Source organism: Argiope bruennichi, chromosome 10 (assembly GCF_947563725.1).
Source record: "Argiope bruennichi chromosome 10, qqArgBrue1.1, whole genome shotgun sequence".
Classification (NCBI taxonomy): domain Eukaryota; kingdom Metazoa; phylum Arthropoda; class Arachnida; order Araneae; family Araneidae; genus Argiope; species Argiope bruennichi.
In genome coordinates, this window is record NC_079160.1 from 63,948,618 (window position 1) to 63,972,677 (window position 24,060).

Here is a 24,060-nt window from a genome sequence, read left to right on the forward strand (position 1 = left end):
TTTAAAAGTACTTTAGAATGAATCAGAAAGATTGATTAATTAACAATTTTAAATTTAAATGCATGAAACGCTAAGAAAACGAACATAATCATTTGAAATAATCGATCAAAACCATATTACACCTAGCCTCTTTAGCGTGGAATAAAAAAACAACTGAAGCCCTATTCATTTGGAGGGGGAAATGAAGACTTATGGCGGGAAAGTTAGTTTTTAATTAATAAAAAATAATCACTCGATTAACCGGAATAAATTGCAGCTTATGTTCTATTCCAGACTATACTCTATCTCTGTGCTAAATTTTATCCAATTCCGTACAGCCGTTCTGGAGTGATTGACTAACAAACATCCATCCATCCATCTATCTCTCCAAACTTTCACATTTATAATAGTAGTATAGAAACAATAGCTTACAGAGTATTCCAGTGATAGCAAACTTATCGAATTACTTGCTACTACTTATTTGTTCTTTCAACAACAGCAATATAATATAAACAGCGACAGGTAATGTTACGGAAACTTACTTATTCCCCACTCCCAGTTCTTTTTCCACTTGATGTTTTGGACAGTCAGTTCAATATTTCATATTTAAGTAAGAAATTGATCTATCTGAAGAGGTAATTTTAATATGAATGAAGCCAAGACACACATAATAATTGAAATTGATGACAAATTAAACAAAATTCACATTAAATATTGTAGTGACAATTTTGATTCTGCAAAAAAATCAGGATATGTATAGTTTTAGTATATAAATTGCTGAATTCTAATTTACTTATAAATTATCCATCTTATTTCCTAATAAATTCTGATAATGGGTCTCGAAATAAGAGAAACAAGATTTAAATGATGATTTATTGTCGCAATCAGATACTATATAAATTATTTAATTAATAGGATTCTTCAGTTATAAGACACATACTGATGGCAAATTATATATATTGTTTTAAGAATGTATCTTTTTTAATTGGAGTTCTGATGTTTTTAATTAATAAATATATGTTTCAGGCTATTTTGAGCAGTCCAGAGATTATTAATAAAAGCGCGGAATATTTACTCTTGCGGCCAGCGATTGGTAATGGACTCATAACAAGGTTTGTCAGTAGTATTCTTTTGATATTTTTTTCGATCGGGCAAAATTTTTTTCCATTACTTTCTGATCATTAATCATATAGTTCAAAAGAAATGGAGGACGCTGACGTTTAAGAGAACGAGCTGGACGACCAGCATAAATAAATTGTGATTTTAGAAAATGAATAGACATTTCTTTCTCTGTAATAGACATTTCTTAAAAGAGAATTATAAAGAAACTTTAAAATCCATTTCGCACAATTTGTAGAACATTCTTCGAAGAAAGGATCAGAAATTAGATCTACCGTTATGATAAATGGTTGATTATTCAAAGTGATTATATCAAATATTTATCTTAATTGTACGTAACTCTTGTCAATACTTTTTTCTCTACTTCTTTTTATGGTCCAAGGCATGAGGGGAAAAAAAGGCTGTTCATTTCTAACTCAAAGAAATGAATGAATTTATGTAGATAAAATGCATTAAATTGCCATGATGTAATATTATTATGGTAATTCAATAAGAAAAACTGACTTCAATTGGTGGACAAATTTTGAAAATATTTTTTTTTCATCAGTTATCCATAAAGAAAATTTAGGTAACGGCTATTTGGTACTCTCAAATTCAAAATTGTATGTGGCGTGGGAGGGGGGGGGGTAAATACTTGGACTACCTGCAAAACAACAGAAACATAGCAATCCATAGCTATCTTGACGCTTAGTATTGTAATTTGATAATGCTTAATGAATTTGATTCTGCCGCCTCAACCTCGTAGGCAGTTCGAAAGAAGCAATTATAGATTTTGGTTGAAAAATATTCCATCCACATACCGTCAGCACAGAACTTGCTTCTTTGACTTAGCACATTTTGTTAGCAAGAGATTCCAAGATGGAAATGACATGAAATAAAGTGTTAGCAATTTGTTACCATCAAATACAGCAACATTTTTAAATATAGATATAAAAAAGATACGTTGCCTTAACATAAAGATTGTGGCATGCAGCAATATGAATTATGTTTTTTATGAAATTCATGTTATAATGCACATAATAATATATTTCATGGTCTACGACTCATTTTTCAATAATGTGTTTAATTGTTTCTCATTTTGCATCCTTTCAATTAGACAATAGAACTTTCATTGTCGATAGCTTAAATAGATTAACCCTTTACACTCGTAAATGTAATCTAAGTAATTTTTAAGTTGAATTTCAATGAAAACGTAATCTACAGGTTTTACCATTCTGTAGGCTCTTTTAACAATCGAAATTGAAAAATAAATAAATAAAATGCTTAAATGATGCACCGTCTTGAATGGTTAGGGAGATCACCATCCGAGTGCAAAGGGATAAAGCGATATTAATGAAAATAGTTGTAAGTTCATTAAGGGATATAAATGTTTACAAATCACAAATACATATTACTTAAAGATTTGCATTTAAGCTAAATACAGCTAGTTTTTTTTTGTTTAGAATTAAAGACAAACAATGTATTTCTTTTAGAATTAAAGACAAACAATGTATTTCTTTTAGAATCAAAGACTTTCTGAAGTTCACTTCGCTAATAATTTTTTGATATTTTATAGCTTAGGGACAGACTGGAGAAAGCAGAGAAAGCTTTTAACGCCAACATTTCACTTCTCGATTCTGGATGATTGCATACCTATATTCCAAAAACAAGCTAATGTTCTGATTTCAACTATAAAATCTCGTATTCATGAACCTTGGATCGATATAGCACCTTTGTCACATTTGTGCGCCTTGGATATTATTTGTGGTAAGCATAAAAATTTTATTTCATCGCTAATGAGTTTTTTCTGAAAGATTAAATGAAATTTTTAAACAAATTGGGTTTTTTTTTTATTTATAATCATAAAATATAGAGAAAAAAATAAAGCAACACTTAATTTTTATATGAAATTATGCCAGAAGTGAAAGTGTTTTTGTGTCGTTCATTTGATTAAAATATTTACGTCATTTGGGGATTTCGCACTTTATCAAAGCAGTCCCTTTGTAAAAAGAAAAGTGTTTAGAAGAAGTACTTTTGGAGAATTTAATTAACTTATTTCTTTTGAGAATCCCAACCATAATTTTTAGCGATAGGGAAACAAACATAGATTTTGGAGCAGTTGTTGTTTTCATTTAAAAGACTATGGAGATTGGCCGAGGTTGGAGATCTCTTGAAGAGGTTGATTTAATATGTCCTGTCCAATAACTTCTTTAGTGATAGTCTTCTTTAGTGAGCTCGATAAGACTTCATAGAACACGGATGCCAGGACTAGATGGGGATTGTACATTCATTAGATATTTGATTAAATGAAATTCTGGTATAGGTAAATTTTGTATGATGTTTTTGAAATTTGAAAGCCTTTAACATTTGCAATAATAAGAAGTCAGAAGGTTTAATTATTTTTTTTTATCAGAACCTGTAATCATTTGCTATAAAAAAAAGAAATTTTCTCTTTAGTGTTACTGTAGAATATGTCCTTTTATATATTCCAAATCGTTAAAGTAATATCTTGAATATATATAAATAATTATATACTTCATTCTTTATTAATATATTTTATTGAGGATTTGCTGATAATTATTGAAACTGTATTCGACAAAACTTTAAAAATATGGATTATTATGTTTTTCAATTAACTGTTACTAGAATTACAATATTATTTATCTGAGATTTAAGGTAACCTTATAAATATGCTGCTGTTTTTTTATCAGTAAAAATCTTGAATTGTCTTTGAAGAAGTGCTTTATAATCAGGCTGGAGATAACACGGATAATCTGAATATTGTCATACTTTTTCATTTCAGCGATAATATTTATATGGTTTGATAGCTTCAAGAATATGGCATAATTTGTAGTCATCACATTTTCTATCCGGATATAGATATTCCGACAGATTTTGTTGAATTTTGTAATTCTCATTATATTAGAAATTATGTGATCTTAATAAATAATGTCAAAATGAATATTGTACATTTAATATATAGGCTTTATGACTAAACAAAAAGTTAACAATTGAGCATCCAAATGATTTGAGGCCAATGTGGAGATATATGATTATAATATTCATTATGCCAACTGTAAATTACAAGCTCAAGTTAATGTTATTCATAGTCTTTATGTATTTCGATATTAGAAAAAAAAAATTCTAAATTCGGACATACAGATAAAAGCAGAGAAATTTCCCATTCGTAAGTAGAATAAGACTGAATAGCATTATTGACCTGATATCGATGTCTCATGTTTTTTTATGATATTATCAATGAATTACAAATGTAAAACCATTTGACCAAATATATAAATCTATGTACGATTTGATGAAGGAATCGGAGGCAACCACACGCCACCTATAAACATACACAATGAGATTGGGAAAACGTAGTGCTCATTCCATTTGAATTATAGTTTCTTTCTCAAGAAAACTGGTACACGAGACAAGAAGTGTGAGGTCAGGCGTTACCCACTTCTGAAATAAAACCTTTTCTCCCAGTTCAAACGATCTGTCCTGAGAGAGAAATTATAAAGATGCATATATCTGTCGTCTAGTATACAAAGCTTTTTCATTCAACCAAACACACTGATGCACTTCTTTCGAATAACAAATATAATCGCTTATTCTAAAATTAAATGGAGCCTTTAGGGATTGCAATACCGGACCAAAATTTCAATACCGGTATTCGGTATTTTTTAGATCTTAATACCGGGATACCGGTTTTAATACCGGTATTAGAAATTTTAGAAAAATAAAGAAAACACAGGTGTTTCTTTGTTTTATTTGCCAGTTTTATTAGAAAGGGTAAATATCACAAAAATAATTTGCAACTTATAAATTATAACAGTATATAAAGAATCACAAAAAAGTAAAGGAACAAACTATTTATTTAAATCACAAAAAATTGTAAAATTCACTATTCAATATATAAATTTTTGAAATGTGGTCTTAAAAAACATAATGCATCGATTGTACTGTCATTAAGCCTGAAAAGTAATTTTGTGCAAAAATGACTAGATGTCGAAAACGCTCTTTCGGCATCTACGATAGTTAGTGGTACTGTTAGCAATGCTCGATATACTTTTTCCAAGTATTTACCTCTAAATCCTTCATCTTCAAATAAATCGATTTCTTATCGGATGGTTTTGGATATAGCTGATTTCTGTATTGTATTTTGGTTCGTTGAATTTGTTTTTATTTATCGCTAATTCTAATTTTTGTTCAAGAGACAATTTATTTTCACTATCGAAATTAGTGTCATCATAATCTTCGATAAATGAACAGAATTCTTTTGAATGTGGATAGGTTTGTGGGTAAAAAATTTTAAGAAAATTTACTATAAACTTAATCAGATTTGAATTGATTATTTTCTTTTCTTCTTTTTCATTTTTATTTTTAAAATCATTATAATTATGTAAATACCATAAGACAATTTCTATTTCGGTATGTCTTTCTTTTATGCGATTTTTGAATGTAATATATAATTCTTCAGATAGTGATGTGTGCTGTTCTTACATGACTTCTTGCATTAGCTGTTAATAAATTAAAATCTCTTCGACATAACTCCTCTATAGTCAGTTTTATTAGAAGTAGAGCGGATATAGTTCTGGATATTAAGTCGAATTCACTATCTGAAAAATTAATTTACAGGTTTAAGTCGATTATTGCATTTTGGATTGGATTTCTCAATTTCAAAAATCGTTCCATCATTAGGAGTAAACTGCTCCAACGTGTCTTAGAATCTATTATTAACATATATTCTGTTTTATTTTCAATTAGTATATATTTTTGTAATATGGCATTTTTTGTAAGGGAATGTTTAATTATCTTAACAATTTTTCAAACTTATTAAATTATAGGAAGCAATTCTTGATGGGTTAATATTTCATCCTTATTCGCAATATCTTCTTCAACAATTACATTGTCATTATTTTCATTGTCAATATCACTCTTACTCTCTTCAATGTCGGAATCCGAAGTTTCTATATCCTCAGTATTTGGATTCTTCTGTTCTTTATTTTTTTGGTATAATACATCTATTACTCCTAATTGAATTCCATGAGCATTGTAAGATTGCTGATTTGCATCAATAAACTTTCCAACTTTTTTCATAACTGTTTCTCCGTTAGTAGTTATGGATACAATATCTTCTTTCAGGGATAATCCATGTTTCGCTAATTTAGATTTAAGCAATTAATTAAGTCATTAATTAGCTAATTATTTTCGCCTGTTAGGGAGACATAAAAACAAAAACGTATACTATATTGCTATGTTCGCGTTACCTGAACATACGATGGAGACAATTTTAAAAATCCCTAGTAAATACCGAAAAACCGTTATTTAAACTTGTGAATACCATTATTACAAAATTGTACAAATGGCTCAAAATACCGGTATTCGGTATCCCGGTATACCGGTATTGCAATCCCTTGGAGGCATCCTCCTATTACGAATTGTTCTACATGCTGTCTGAAGAAGTAGTGAATCTAGTCTTACTTTAAGTAGGTTTACGAAAAGCTAAACCACATATTAAAAACTCCTCCCACATATGATACTAAACAAAACGTTCGACACTTAGCCACCTTGCAAAATCAGACTATTATCGATGTTTTTCTGAACTACCTATTACTCTATAATGCAATATTGCTCGCAAGTGTAACATGTAGCCTCGGTCTTATTCTTAGCCTTCGACTATTTATATATTTGATACTGTAAGTCAATCAATTTTGAAAATATCTTGTTTAACAATTTCCAATAAATAATGATTTATTTCAATCAAATTGGAAGTTATTCAAATGCAGTAATGTCCGCTTTTTGTGTTCTCGGATTTAATCATTAATGAGTTGTGCTAATTAAAATAGCGTGGAATGGGTCCCTCGAAATTAAAGACTTAAGGTCGGCAATAAAGTAAAGTAAAGTAAAAACACACACACTCAATTATTTCTAGATCGTTATTTTTATTGGGCCATTCCCTAAAATTATGCCTTTTTCCATTCTGTGAGCTAATGGGCGTAGCAAAAAACATCATTAGCTTCAGAAACACCATACATTGCATATTATGCATGAAAGAAAAATGTGAATTTCTGAAAGAGTATAATCAATTTCATAGACTCAATTTGCAGGAAGTTGCTACTATGTCGAAAATTTCACAACAGTTTCTTATTTAATTGTTAAAATGTAAGGGATGAAACCAAATATCTTAAGTCAAAAAGCATGACTATATGGCGCGTAAGCGAAAGCAATGTATGATGGATGGAGATATGTAATGTTTTATTAAAATAAGAGAAAATGACACGTGAGTGAACCATTGCTTTGTCAGAAGCCCGAAAGCTATAATTATTCCAATAACTTGCCGAACCTTTTGAACACTTCATAAGAAAGCTTCATCCAAAGAATGTTAGACTACTTTAAAAATACGTTAGTTTAATAACTTTAAAAAGAGTTTTAAAAGATAAACCTATACGATTTTTTTATTTGCATTTGGTGTCAGTTTATTTAATTAAAATGAATGAATGATACGAATGACGTTCTGTTTTCCACGGGTCCTTGTATTCCTTGCGATTATTTCTATGATATTTTGGTTGTACTGTTTATTGGAATGTAATGATCACTTTGACGTGGACCCGAAGGGATCACTATAAGTGGTGTCCACTATTTGTTCATACTAGGGATTGCAATACCAGTATACCGGGATACCGAATACCGGTATTTTGAGTCATTTGCACAATTTTGTAATACCGGTATTCACAAGGCTTAAATACCGGTATTTACTAGAAATTTTTAAAATTGCTTCCACTACATGTCCAGGGATTGCCAACACAGCAAAAAAGTATGCATTTTTGTTTTTATGTCTCCCAAGCGGGCGAAATTAATTAGCTAATTAATTGCTTAAATCTAAATTATCGAAACATGGATTGACCGTGAAAGAAGATATTGTATCCATAACGACTGATGGAGTAACACTTATGAAAAAAGTTGGAAAGTTGATTGGTGTAAATCAGCAATTGTGCTATGCTCATGGATTTCAATTAAGAGTAATAGATGGATTATACCAAAAAAATAAAGAACAGAAAAATCCAAATATAGATTGGATATAGAAACTTCGGATTCCAACTTTGAAAAGAAGAAGAGTGTGAGTGATATTGACAATGTAATTGTTGAAGAAGATATTGCTAATGAGGATGAAATATTAACCCATAAAGAATTGCTTCCTATAATTTATAAAGTTCGAAAAATTGTTAAGATATTTAAACGTTCCACTATAAAAATGACATATTACTAAAATGTATACTAACTGAAAATAATACAGAATATATGTTAATATAAGATTCTAAAACACATTGGAACAATTTCCTCCTAATGATGGAACGATTTTTGAAACTGAGAAATTCAATCCAAAAAGCAATAATCAAACCTGTAAATTAATTTTTCAGATAGTGAATTCGACTTAATATCCAGAACTATATCAGTTCTACTTCCAATAGAAATGACTACTGAGACATTATGTCTGAGAGATTCTAATTTATTAACAGCTAATGCAAAAATAAATTTCAAGTTGCAGTCACTGAAAAAACAGCACAGAACAGATCTGAAGAATTATATATTACTTTAAAAAATTGCACCGAAGAAAGGCATACCGAAATAGAAAAAATGTCTTAAAGTATTTGCATAATTATAATGATTTTAAAAAGGAAAATGCAAAAGAAGAACAGAAAATAACCAATTCAAATCTGATTAAGTTTATAGTAAATTTTCTTACAAATTTTTACCCACAAACCTATCCACATCCAAAAGAATTCGGTATAATTATCGAAGATTATGATGATACTAATGTCGATAGTGAAAAGGAATTGTCTCTTGATCAAAAATCAGAATTAGCGATAAATAAAAAAAATTCATTGATCCAAAATACAATACAGAAATCATCTATATCCAAAACCATCTTACGAGAAATCGATTTGTTTGAAGATGAGGGATTTAGAGGTAAATACTTGGAAAAAGTATATCGCGCATTGTTAACAGTACCACTAGAGTTAGATGCCGAAAGAACGTTTTCGACAGCTGGTAATTTTTGCACAAAATTACGTTCCGGGTTTAATGAAAGTACAATTGAGGCATTATTTTTTTTAAGATCACATTTTAAAAATTTGTAATAGTACCACAGACGGAATAGTGATATTTACACTTTTTTTGTGATTTAAATAAATAAGATGTTTTTTTTTATTACTTTTTTGTGATTCTTTATATACTGCTATAATTTATAAGTTAAAAATTATTTTTTATGATATTTACACTCTCTAATAAAACTGGCAAATAAAACAAAGAAATACCTGTGTTTTCTTTTTTTTTTGCTAAAGTTTGTAATACCGGTATTAAAACCAATATCCCGGTATTAAGATCTAAAAAATACCGAATACCGGTATTGAAATTTTGGTCCGATATTGCAAACCCTAGTTCCAACTAAATTGTAAAATAAATAAAATATTGGGTTGGCAACTAAGTAATTGCAGATTTCACTCATAGATGGCTTCAGTTGAATTTTTAGGTTTGCAGACGTCGTACAAATGTAAAACATACTTTGTTATTTGATAGTTGGCAATTCAGCTTTCAATCAGTAAAAAAAAGTTTTTTGATCGGTTGCGTAGTTTTCGTTTGGCGTTCGTTGAAAAATGAAAAATCAAAAGTAACATTTTCGTAATATTTTGCTTTTTTATTTCCTCAAAGGGAAAAACGCATCGCAAGCTCATAAAAAGTTATGTGCTGTTTATGGTGATGAAGCCTTAAAAGAACGGCAGTGTCAAAATTGGTTTGCCAAATTTCGCTCTGCTGATTTTTCACTCAAAGATAAAAAAACGCTCTGGTCTCTCTCTCTCTCTTCCAGTTGAAGTTGATGACGACCTAATCAAAGCAATAATCGATTCGGATCGTCACAGTACAACGCGTGAGATTGCAGAGAAGCTTCATGTATCACATACATGCATTGAAAATTATTTAAAACAACTTGGCTGTGTTCAAAAACACGATACATGTGTTCCTCACGAACTGAAAGAAACGCATTTAACGCAACGCATTAACAGCTGCGATTTTCTAAAGAAACGTAATAAAAATGATCCATTTTTAAAACGACTGATAACTGGCGATGAAAAATGGGTTGTTTACAACAATATCAAGTGGAAAATATCGTGGAGCAGGCCAGGTGAACCAACTCAAACAATATCAAAAGCTGATATTCATCAAAAGAAGGTTTTGTTATCAGTTGGGTAGGATTACAAAGGAATTGTCTACTTTGAACTCTTACCACCCAACCGAACGATCAATTCTGATGTCTACATTGAACAACTTACGAAATTAAACAATGCAGTTGAAGAAAAGCGGCCCGAATTGACAAATCCAAAAGGTGTTGTATTCCATCATGACAATACACGGCCACACACATCTTTGGTCACTCGGCAAAAATTATTGGAGCTTGGTTGGAATGTTTTGCCACATCCACCATATAGTCCTGACCTTGCACCATCTGATTACTTTTTGTTTCAATCTTTACAAAACTCCTTGAATGGTAAAAATTTCAATAATGATGATGATGTCAAATCGTACCTGATTCAGTTTTTTGCTAATAAAAACCAGAAGCTTTATGAACGTGGGATTATGATGCTACCTGAAAGATGGAAAAGGTAATTGATCAAAACGGGCAATACATTACAGAATAAAGTTATTTAATTCAATGAAAAAAATTGTCTTTGATTTTCCAAAAAAAATCCACAATTACTTACTTGCCAACCCAATATATTAAAAAAGGATATTTCCAGTAATTAACACTTTCATCAATCAACACTATTGGGTTATTTTAATGCACCAAAACAATTAAAATAAAATATACCTATAAAAAGTTTGTAATTTTCCTTTAATTCATTTACATGTATTGATTTCTGAAAAGCTTGCTTTTTTTAGAATGCTACAGCAATTCATGAAAATAAAAGCCAACCCAATACAATTAAATCGTTACATTATATGTTGCTGAATTTTATTATGTTCCATAAATACTGAAATGCCTTCTTATTATTCTCATTCAATGCTGCCTATTTCAGAAACTGCCATGGGTGTCACTATGAATTTCCAAATAGGAGGAAATTGTGATTACTCAAACGCTCTTCATGAGTAAGTAATTAAACATGAGTTGCAATTCAATATTTTATTTATTCATATGTCCAATGTTAATGAATTATTTTCTTTACGGAGCATTGATATTGCGGTTTCCTCTGTGTTTTTTTTTAAATTTATGCTATACTTTTTTATTTTACTTGACGTTTTTCAGGTTTGGAATATAGATTTTTCATTTACTTTCTTGATAACCTAGAAACTTAAAATTCTTTTCGAATATTTGTTCTTGAAAATAGAAGACTATTTTTAAAATGATCACAAATTAAATATCAGCTAATCTGTTAGTGCAACATAATTTTGATTTCATAAACATTATGTTAGCTAATAATGAATTTATAGTAAAAGTATTCTCAATATTTTATAAAAAATTATATTAATGCAAAGTTTTATATTTAAATACTCAGAGGTTTCGTTTAGAATAGTAAAATGGTCAGTCATTGAAAGTAGAAATTAATAGTAATGACAGACAGTAATATTAGAGAGTAAAAACAATAGTAACAATAATAGTAACTAATAGTAGAGAGTAAGAGCAGTAATTGTATAAGAAGTAATAATAGAAAATAGTCCTTGAAAATTATGAAGAAATTTGTTCACAGAATTTAAAAAAAGAAGTTTTGCAAGGAAATATTTAAGCGAATCCTTTCATATTATAACTTGTCACTAGGGATTGCAATACCGGACCAAAATTACAATACTGGTATTCGGTATTTTTTAGATCTTAATACCGGGATACCGGTTTTAATACCGGTGTTAGAAATTTTTGAAAAAGAAAGAAAACACAGGTGTTTCTTTGTTTTATTTGCCAGTTTTATTAGAAAGGGTAAATATCACAAAAATAATTTGCAACTTATAAATGATAACAGTATATAAAGAATCACAAAAAAGTAAAGGAACAAACTATTTATTTAAATCACAAAAAATTGTAAAATTCACTATTCAATATACAAATTTTTGAAATGTGGTCTTAAAAAACATAATGCATCGATTGTACTGTCATTAAGCCTGAAAAGTAATTTTGTGCAAAAATGACTAGATGTCGAAAACTCTCTTTCGGCATCTACGATAGTTAGTGGTACTGTTAGCAATGCTCGATATACTTTTTCCAAGTATTTACCTCTAAAGCCTTCATCTTCAAATAAATCGATTTCTTATCGGATGGTTTTGGATATAGCTGATTTCTGTATTGTATTTTGGTTCGTTGAATTTGTTTTTGTTTTTATTTATCGCTAATTCTAATTTTTGTTCAAGAGACAATTTATTTTCACTATCGAAATTAGTGTCATCATAATCTTCGATAAATGAACAGAATTCTTTTGAATGTGGATAGGTTTGTGGGTAAAAAATTTTAAGAAAATTTACTATAAACTTAATCAGATTTGAATTGATTATTTTCTTTTCTTCTTTTTCATTTTCATTTTTAAAATCATTATAATTATGTAAATACCATAAGACATTTTCTATTTCGATATGCTTTTCTTCTGTGCGATTTTTGAATGTAATATATACTCTTCAGATAGTGATGTGTGCTTTTAGGAGTAAACAGTGCCAACGTGTTTTGAAATCTAATATTAACATATATTCTGTTTTATTTTCAGTTAGTATGCATTTTAATAATATGTCATCTTTTATAGAGGAACGTTTAAATATCTTAACAATTTTCTGAACTTTATAAATTATAGGAAACAATTCTTGATGGGTTAATATTTCATCCTCATTAGCAATAACTTATTCAACAATTACATTGTTATTATCTTCATTGTCAATATCACTCTCACTCTTACTCTCTTCAAAGTTGGAATCCGAAGTTTCTATATCCACAGTATTTGGATTCTTCTGTTCTTTATTTTTTTGGTATAATACATCTATTATTCCTAACTGAATTCCATGAGCATAGTACAATTGCTGATTTGCACCAATCAACTTTAAAACTTTTTTTCATAACTGTTGCTCGATCAGTCATTAGCGATACAATTTTTTCTTTCAGGGATAATCCATGCTTCGCTAATTTAGATTTAAGCAATTAATTAGTTAATTAATTTCGCCCGTTAGGGAGACATAAAAACAAAAACGTATACTATTTTGCTATGTTGGCGATCCCTGAACATTTAGTGGAGACAATTTTAAAAATTTCTAGTAAATACTGAAAAACCGGTATTTAAACTTGTGAATACCGGTATTACAAAATTGTACAAATGGCTCAAAATACCGGTAATCGGTATCCCGGTATGCTGGTATTGCAATCCCTACTTGTCGCCATCAATCTTCATTATATTGAGCGTGCAGTGTTCTTTGCAGCGTAAGTAAATTTTTGTCGTCAATTTTCGTTTGATGACTTCTCAAAGAAATAGATCTTCACATATGCAACTATGAACAAGTTACATAGTTTGCCAATGGATCTTTTCGTGCTATCCTTTATCGTTAGGAAAATGTTTGTATATTATCTAATATATAGAATCGTCTCTAACTTTTTTATCGAAATTTAATGAAACGAACCTTTTAGTGCAATAAAAAATGGCTGCTTTATAAACTGTTTTAGTCCGCAACTGGAGACGGGAATCAAAATGACTCTGCATTGTTCATTAGCTCTGATTATCACTTAGTACTCTGTCCTTGAATAGAATGATCACCTCAATACCTTCAAGTAGTACATTCAGCAGTATGTTAGCAAAAATCTATGAACACATGGTTGGCAAAAGTCTATGAACACATGCGCATAACTGAGCTATTCTTTGTCAAAGTTTTTTTTTGTTGTTGTTATTTTTGGAGTCCTTGACTCCATGTCTCTGAAAGTGCTTTTAATGCAAATGACACAAAAAGAATAAAGAAATATTTTAAAAATAATATTTTAAAATATGTATTCTTCCTTTTTGTTCGTTAAATTCTAACAGTTATAAACATTAATGTAATTCCGTAATATCTAACTGAAAAAATATTCATAAAAAATCGGCAATACAGAAAAAAATAACTAGAAAGATTTTGAACACAATGAAACATTAAATTTATTAACTGCAGAGTTCAACCTATAAAACATTAAACCTTTTTTCTGTTATCGCAATTAGGCCTTTTATAATGTGTCTAATAAAAGCTTATTCATGTATTTGATTCCAGAATATGGCTAACAAACTAAGAATAATAATTATTTTTCTCAGTAGAAAACAATATTTTTGTTCATTATGTGCAATCATATCAACATCAAAATTTGCACATGACAGTGGACTGCTATGACCTTCTCCCCTCCTCTAATTTGATTTCTTTTGTCTCAGATATTGATGATATTTTATGACACTGAAACATGTAACATTTATATATTTGAAATTATATACATGCTTCATAAGTTATCATGACATAGCACCAACAGTTTCGTAATTTTTTCTATTACCTCTTTATTAATTATTGTACTGATTTGCTTACTGATTTTTTAAATTCTTTATAATGATTTCTTCAAGATTTAATGCAAATTTGCTTACTTCTGACTATATGCTGAGATATCAAAGCAGTTAGACGAAATATTTATGAAATTTTCAGCATTTATTCTTTTTATCCAAATTGTTTTGAAATGATACATTTTCAAGAAAGAAACATTAAACATGATTTTTAAATTTATTACTTTAGTTTAGTAAATTTTTTAAATCTGCAGAATGAATTCAATGATCTAAGAGTACATTCAATGCTTAGTATATTCATCTCAATACATTCAATGAATACATTCTATCTCAATACATTCAATGAATACATTCAATTTCAATACTTTCAATGAATACATTCAATCTCAATACATTCATTGAATACATTCAATCTCAATACTTTCAATTAATACATTCAATCTGAATACATTCAATAAATCTAAGAGTTCACTGAATATTTTGTTGCATTTATCACACAATAAAACATTGTTATAAAACAACGACTGTGTTTGTTATAAAACTTAATAAAACCTCTAATATACATATATATAATACATAAACATAAACTTACTAAATATTCTCTAACATAATAATGAAATTTGGAATAATATTATGAACAAAATATTATTATTGTTTTCATTAATTATTTGTTGTTGAAGGTTGTAAATTTTAAGTACAGATATATTATTAGATTAACTGATAATACGTTTCGAAACCGGAAATAATGAAGTTGAGTGTGCATTTGAAAACGTTAAATCTTGTCATTGAGAGGAAAAGAGTAAGAAGCGATAATTTATACTATATGGGCATTTATTTCTTTATGTATAAATATAGTTCATTAGCCACCTTTGGCGACCAGTTTGTTCCCCCAAATTGTTAACTTTGTATGCTCTTAAATTATTAATATAGGATGCATTTCTTTAAAAAAAAACATTCCATCTAGTTATTTTATAAGTCTAAAACACATGAATAAAATTAAAACAGTATACTGAAAAGCAAAGCGAATATATATTGCGAAATAAAAGCGGAAAATAAAACTCCTACCAAGGATTGAATGATTGGTAAAAGCAAGTGCTTGAATGATTATATTGCCATTTGACAATTAGTAATAAGCTCGATTTTTGTGAAACGTTCGTCAGTGTTTTATATATAGAGATTTTCAGAATTTCATAACCAGCATTGAGAAGTTAAAATAAATTCGATTGTAAATATATCTTCCCTTGTATGATATTTATTAATTTCGTAAAATGATATGTCTCTAATAATTTTAATACAGCAAATTTAAGAATTATGTACACATTTTCAAGCTTGTTATGTTTTTAATTACTTCAAATAGTAAAAATTATTATTCTCAAATTTGTGAATGCAGAATCGAGGGATCAGTTATGTATCGAGCATTGCGCCCCTGGCTGCATCCTGATATAATTTTCAATTTGACAACAGTTGGTAAGAAGTTCAAGTCTAATGTTCATCTTTTCCGTGGCATGAGCAAAAAGGTAAATCATTTTAAAATAAATATTTTATTCTCTTTAAAGAAAGATGTAAAAGTTAGAAAATTTTAATTTATTTTCAATTACTAAGTTATTTAGTTTGGGAGAATACATATTTCTTATGTACAATTTTTTTTATATTTGTTTGATCTGTAGCTTTCATTTTTATTGAATTATTTTGAAATTTAATCAAAGTTTTTATATTCAGTAAGATTCTTTATTCATATGACATTGCATAGTTGGTATAGGTAATGGCCAGAGAATTAAAAATCCTAGAATATTTAAATAAATGTAGCTAAGAGATGAAATTAAGCCAGAAACCATGCAGAAGATAAGAGATCCATCAATGGTCTTTCGGGAGTATCAAGGTATGCGTTTTGCTAGATCTGCTATTTTAACACAGGTCCCTTGTTGTTCCTGAAATGTAAAGAAGAAATGAACTTTATGGATTATCAATAATCGTAAGTGAACACAAATGTGTCTACAATATGAAGAATCATTTTTTAGATAATAATACCTCCAAACAATAAGATAATAATGCCAGAACTGTTAAAAATTGTCTTTGTGGCATGACTCGAAGTTTCATTGCTGTCAGTGGGCATCTCAAAATCGATGTCTAAGCTAAAGCTTAGAAGTTAGTTTGGATCTTACAGAACGAAAGACAGTAATCTTCTTTACCAACAAACTTCATTTGTTTGCACTTAAATATCCTTTAGTGTTTTATAGAGCCCATGCCTAACCGAATAGGGTTTTAATGCAGAACCAGAGGATCTGCATTAAATTGATCGGAACTATATTGATATATAAATTTGGTATTGGACAAATATATAATAGATTACTTTTATGATATTAATTAATTCTTTAAAATGTTTGTCATGCTACTGAATTCTATTATCACTTTCCATTCTATTCTTCATTTAATAGAATTGCCATTTTAAGTGCTAATTTCCATTTTAAGTTCACTGTTAATGTATTAATTTGTATTCATTCTTCCCTAAAATCATTTATCAGATATTTATTATTTCAAAGATAGAAATTTTGAAATAAAAATAATATTTATTATGTCACTAAAATTTTGCCTTGAAAGCAATGAATCCGCAGAAACCATGATTGCAGAACTTATGTTGATATTCCATATTTTTGTTGTTAATATCATTGTTTGACTATCCATGTTCAGGTGAAAATGATAGTGTAAAAGCACTGTGTGAAGTTGCATTAAATTTTGTATTAGTTTTATGATTCTAAATTGATATATGGAAATTGAATAATAAATTTAGTCCACTTAAATTAAAAAATACAATAATTGAGTAAAACAAGAAATTCAAATTAAAAATTAACCTAGAGAAATCAAAGTATTCATTACAAAGTATATTATAATTATCAAACGTTTATTACACATACAATATAAAATCAGTTATGCAAGAATTAATTTTGCCAGGTTTAACATATTTTAGACTTATTTTTGTTGAACAGTCAAGAAACAGGCTTCGCCTTAACAGAATTCAATAGAGAATTAATTCTCCTATTTATAATCTGAAATGGACAGACATTCTTTGGAATCATATCTTATGAAAAAAAGACACAAAATTTTGCTTAAAATATATGTTAGAGAAGAGGAAAAATATATTCTATAGAACGCTAAAATCAAGATTTTATATGCTGTCAGACTAAAAGTTAATTTAAATTTAAATCATTACTCGAATTCATGAAATTAATGCTTATTAAAGCACTGTTGCTCAAATGTATTGAATATTCTTTTTAGTTGTTTTCTAATAGATATTTAATTACTATTTATTTCCTATTTAATCTATTTGTCAAGAAATTTCACATGGAAACAGGTGAAAAAAAATGCATTATTTGAAGAATTTCAAACTGTTAAAAAAGGGACGGGGGTGTCTTCCTAGCTAAAACAAATTTTTCTATGATAATAAATATAGCGATCCTAAAAAACTAAATATTTAATAAAGTTTTAAAGACGATTCCTAAATAAATAATAAATATAACGATCCTGAACAGCTAATGTTAAGAAAGTTTTTAGATAACTCCCGCTTCAATAACAAAGTTGATGATTAGTTTATATCTTATAACTAGGAAAATTTAATCATTTCGAAAACGAACGACCAATTATTCAAGGAAACAAGTTCATAACAAAAGAATGTCTCTCCCTCTTTAAGTAGTTGGATATATAAATGAAGGGGAAAAAATAAACAAATATTTTCTGAACTCTAATGTCGAACTTATGTTCCTAGAAAGATTAAACTTTGATCAGAAAAATAAAGTCCTTTTTTAATGAAAGATCCTGAATCTATCTAAACATTAACACTACTCATGGAAAGGTTAAGGGAAATGAGTTAGCGTATTCTCTGCCTAAGAAATACCGATAGAAATCTAACGCTAACAATGTAGTGCTGAATTTTAGATCATGGAAATACTGGAGAAATCTAACCCTAGCAATGTAGTGTTAATCTTAAGAGCATGGACCGAATTCAAGTGAAAAAGACTGATGATAAATAAATTGTAAAAAAGATGGCGTGCATCACTCAAAGCAAGATTTGTCTTTGGATGATTCTTAAAAGTATTTATATCATATGTTTTTATACTTTTTATATTTATATACTTTTTGAATACAGCACTTCATCGTGAGATTTCCCTCTCCGCCAAAACCTGCTCTATGAGATATTAATAAACTTCCCAAATGGTCTTGATCAAGTCATTGTTTCTCACATCATTTTTGTTTGATTTTCAAGTAAGTTATGGGGAAGGTCTATCCACGAAGCGTGGCCATTTGACTGGAGCTGATTCAAGATATCTACGATATTAAAGAACATCATGAAAGCGATACTAGAGTCTTCATTAACAGCTTTGATTCTGCATAAGGCAATCAATATCTAAGATTTTTTGTTTTCTGTATCTCTGTAATCATCGATTAGAATCAAAATTTAGACCCAAGCCATCATTAGGAAATGGTGGGAAACAAACACTCAATAGTCGTCGTTATACGATGAAATTGAGGTTTTGCCACAGAAGTATAGGAGAAGATATGTCGATAATAAAGAGCAATAGAAAGCTATTATTTTGTCAGATGAGACAAAACTAATGGCATACAATTTATTGCAAGATAACAGTAACAACACACTTTAGCTAACTGGAAGATAAATTGTACTCGTAAAGTTTGTGTCTGGCCTTTGACAGAAATCACATAAGCAGTGGCATGTGTGTCATGTGACTAGTTAGTCGAAATGGCGGCATCTACAGTGGAGAAGGTTTTTTTTGTGTCCCTCAATTGAGCAAAATGGAATCCGCACATGTTGTGCAATGACATTTTCGATCACAATTCGGAAAAGAAGTTCCAGTTAGAAAATGTATCTATCAATGGCATGAAAATTTTAAAATTGCATTCTGTTTGTGCAAAGGTATAAGTCGAAGACGACTGACTTATCGCAAAAAGTCGTCATTCAACGAAACCCTGAAAATTCAACGCAGAGTGTGCGTCGTAAAATGATGATTTCTTAGCTCACCATCTGGAGAATTTTGTGAAAGAAGCTGAAAATGATTCCATACGAAGTGCAAGTATTACAAAATCTGAATGACTTTGACAAAGAAAAAGAGCTTTGAAATGTGAACCGATATGCAGCTTCGTTTTTAAAATGGCAAATAAAGGGGAAAGTACATGCGAATAGTTCCCTTTTGCGGAAGAGAAAAATCATAAATTGACTGTGCAACACATGCGAGATTCGCATAAGGTAAATTTGTTCTGTGCAATGTCCAGAAAGAAAGTGCACGCCCCTTCGAGGGGGTCACACATAGAGCACCTGCATATTGTCTCTAAAAATGACCTCATACAATTCTTTTACTAGTGATATATGATATCTTACATTGTTCCCGATTTATAGTACATTGAAATTGTATATTTCTTTTATGAATCAACTTGTATACATCTCAGTAATTTTCAATTGGTGGAAGTGTATTAAAAGATATAGATGAAAAGGAATGATTAAATAAAAGATAAAATAAATTCCACACTTTTATTATAAAAATAAAATTTATTCTAAAATTGATAAAATTATCTGAATATATATTGTGAAGTGATCTTTTAAAAATTATCTTTAAAAAAATGTCTGATTACATTTGTTTTTCAAGTGATTAAATAATAATGAGTAGCAGACTTTCACGCCTTTCAGTTCAATGAAATATATACAGAGGCTTTTCAAGAATAAACAATGCCATCAAAAACATAACCTGTAAAAAAAACCAAGTCTCGCAACTCAGTTCTTCTATCGTAAAAAGTTGTGAGATCCATGTAATACCAAGTCGCTCCATTTATTCAGTCCCTACTTAAGGGTCCTTCTGTCTTAAGTTATTACGTAATTAGCTAACCTAACAACATCTTACGGTGACCATATCAATATTAAAAATCTTTTATGGTTTAAATAAATAGATTGACTTGGCCATCGCATGAAAACACAATGTATCTTTACATTAAATTAGATTACATTAACATATTATATTAAATTAGATTGTTTAGTGCGATTGCCAAGTCAATCTATTTATTTAAACCATAAAAGATTTTTAATATTGATATGGTCACCGTGAGATGTTGTTAGGTTAGTTAATTACGTAATAACTTAAGACAGAAGGACCCTTAAGTAGGGACTGAATAAATGGACCGACTTGGTATTACATGGATCTCACAACTTTTTACGATAGAAGAATTGAGTTGCGAGACTTGGTTTTTTTTACAAGTTATGTTTTTGATGGCGTCTCATTTGTTTTTGTAGATGGTCCTTTTCTTATTTTTGTATGTAGTCTTCCCCTTTTCTTTTCCGGTACTACTTCTTGAGATTCAGCCACAGTTTTTCTCAAAGCCCAGTCTCTGTCTCTATGGGTTTTTCTCGTAAGCTTTGATGTTACAATTTTTGACAAGTCTGGACGGTAAATAATTTTTAGTCTGTTGTATTCACAAATTGAGGATTCCTGCGCTTTAATACTTGCAAAGTCGACATTTATTAGAAGTAAGCCGTCCAGACTTGTAACTCTCGGAAGTGCCACGTAAGCTTGACCGGATGTGAACGCTGCAGAACCAATATCCATCAGTGCATTATTTAGACTTAGACCGTGACTTTTGTGTATAGTTATAGCATAGGCTATACATATGGGAAACGGTTCGCGATGAACATAAGCTCTATTAATAATTTCAAATTTAGTTTTGACCGGACTAAGCTCGTAAACATGTTCTTTATTAAATGTAATGTATATTTTCTTAATTATTTTTTGTATTTTCCTGATCAGCCTTTACCCTTTGCACTATACTGATAGAATCATTAACTAAACCAATACTCACGTCAATATTTCGCCTTAACATGACTTTTGCTCCTATTTTTATAATTATGTTCTCTTCCAGGCCTGCAGTCATAGAAGCATCGTCTTCATATTTTTTTATGCATTCACGAGCTCTTTTTGTAAGGTATCTGGGGAAATTTATGCTATCTACAGCTGTAAGTTTTATTTTGGGATGTAGAAGAGATTTAAGCATTGCAGTATTTAATTGTTGACACATGTTTTTTGTAGATAATAAGCAAACGATATCATCAGGAAGTTTCGAGAGGTGTTCAATTATTTCAATTAATCTGCTTTCATTTGAATTGGATTTGAGAGTTATTAATCTAGTCGAGAGTAAGTCGCTGTCTTTTTGTGTAGTCACACCTAATCTTATTCTATTTAGCATTTCAACAGAGTCAAAATCATTGAGCTGTCGCATGTTAATTGTAAGTTCATCGTATATGAACAGTTCAGTCCACAGATTCGGTACACTGAGGGAACCTAATAACTTGTTAGTTTCAGCAGTTGATAGTTTTTCAAAAGGTGACTTTTCTCTTACCGGCGGACGCTGTAAGAGATCTCCGAAAACTACAAGATGTTTTTTTCCAAACTACCCATTCTGATCGTCTCTTGTGTCGAATATTTCAGATAAGCGTAAGTAAATATATGTTAAACATTGGATATCATCGACACTTCGTCTATTATAAACAACACTACTTCTTTCAAATCTGATCTCAGAAGGAGCACTTCATCAGAAAGTTGTTTGTACTTCGGTATTTGCTTGTGTTCTACAGGCAGTTGCAATAGTCTATGTATAGTCAATCTATTCTATGTATAGTCAGCTATTCCTGTTGGAGTACTAACTGCCACTTTTTTGTTTAAATAAGTCTTAACCCAAATTTTCAGAGTTTTTATTAAAAAGCTCTTTCCAGTGCCACCAGTTCCACTCACAAAACAGCGTAAAACGTCAGCGTTATTATCGGTTGTGTCCATTTTATTTGTGATCATATCGAAGACTCTTTTTTGATCGACATTACGTTTTGTGATCATACTTTGAAGATGAGTTTGCTTTCTTCTACCAGATTGATTTTCTGAAAGTCACCCATTGCGTTTGCAGCTTCCACAGCTTCAAATTGAATTATTTCAAATTAGATATTGTTAGAAACCTGTAAATTTGAGATTTAATTAATTTTTCCCAGCGAGAATAGTGTCATCATATGAAAGACCGTTTTACAGTAATCTGTATTGGATGCTGCCGGATGCCGAGCCAGTGATACGAGAGCTTGGTGACAAACTTGGCGACCATTTGGCGACGAATTTGCCGACAAAATGGATAATGCTCGAAACTTCGAAAAATTTATCGATCCTTCCATTATTACATGGATATATTAGTTTTTCCTTGATTTATACACTAAACACTAATTGTATTCTAAATTTGAAGCTTCTATGTCTGCTAGAAGTGCCTTAGAGTTTTGATGATCTGTCAGTCAGTCAGCGACAAAATTCACAAACTTTGACTAGTTATAATTCTTAAACTACTGGTTCAAATTTAATGAAATTTGAAATATAATGTGTTTATATAATGCCTGCTTGGTTACTGACAATTCAGGCTTCTGGTTTTATCCACAACGAAGTTATAGGGGGTTGAAAATGGCCTGAACTGCTTCGAGAAAAGGATAGTATAGCCGTGCCGCTTGTTTTTGCTCGACTTCGTGGGGCACTGCCGAGCCCCCAGATATCGACCCAGTCATACTCTGTCTTTCAGTGTATAATAACTGATTTAACGTATCAATTCTTCTTTCGATTATTTTTCTCACTTAAGGCACGACTTTTATAATCAGAGTTCCATCTAGTACTTGAATCTCTCATTTATTATCTATGATAATTACTTTCAATTCAAAATTTCTGTGGAAGAAGGTTAATTTTAGAAAACAGTTTAGAAAGATGTGCGCTATTAAAATTGATGCTTTGTAATAAGATAGAATTCTAAAAAAACAGGAATAGCTAATTTCACGCATCTTTTCGTAACTCATCCAATGGTTGAATCATGGTTATTTATTCCAGCTAATTTCTAACAGTTGAAAATCTTAAGAAAAATTTAATATTAGCAAGAATTTTTTAAAAATATCACTATGGAATTTCACTTATAATAATGAGTGTCGAATTCTAAAAAAATGAAATAGCTGATTTAATGCATCCCATCTTCTTTCACTTATTATTGTTTCATTAGGTGTTATTGTAATAATATTATCTTGTAGTTTTTAAGCATAACTTTACTAAAATATTGCGAATTTCTTATAGATATTGAAGCAGAAAATCGAATCGATAAATAATAAAAAATGCAACCCAACATCTGAAATTACATCAAATAAATATTCTGTGGAAAAGAAAATGCAGAAACCGTTCTTAGAATTACTTTTGGAACATCATTTGAAAGATCCATCATTTACTGAAGAAAATATTATAGAACAAGTTGACACATTTTTGTTGGCGGTAACGTAAATCTTTCCATTTCAGTGCTCTTTTATTTCACTTCAGCAGTTTCATCTTTTCTACAATTTTACATCCACTTCCTGATAAGCAAGATAATTGTAATTTTGTATATTTGTGCATTCGAGATA

General features: G+C 29.8%; 1 protein-coding gene across 2 annotated transcripts in view; it reads left to right on the forward strand.

The window, feature by feature from the left end:
* LOC129989040 (cytochrome P450 4c3-like) overlaps window positions 1-24,060 on the forward strand; it is a 45,171-nt gene that overhangs the window by 10,972 nt on the left and 10,139 nt on the right. Inside the window, exons 4-8 of one of the 2 annotated variants that reach the window (XM_056097352.1) lie at window positions 1,006-1,091; window positions 2,654-2,844; window positions 11,154-11,223; window positions 16,000-16,126; window positions 23,741-23,932. In XM_056097352.1, coding sequence (XP_055953327.1) covers window positions 1,006-1,091; window positions 2,654-2,844; window positions 11,154-11,223; window positions 16,000-16,126; window positions 23,741-23,932 — 666 coding nt within the window. The remainder of the gene's footprint in view (window positions 1-1,005; window positions 1,092-2,653; window positions 2,845-11,153; window positions 11,224-15,999; window positions 16,127-23,740; window positions 23,933-24,060) is intronic. The other variant, XM_056097353.1, reaches the window with a different exon arrangement.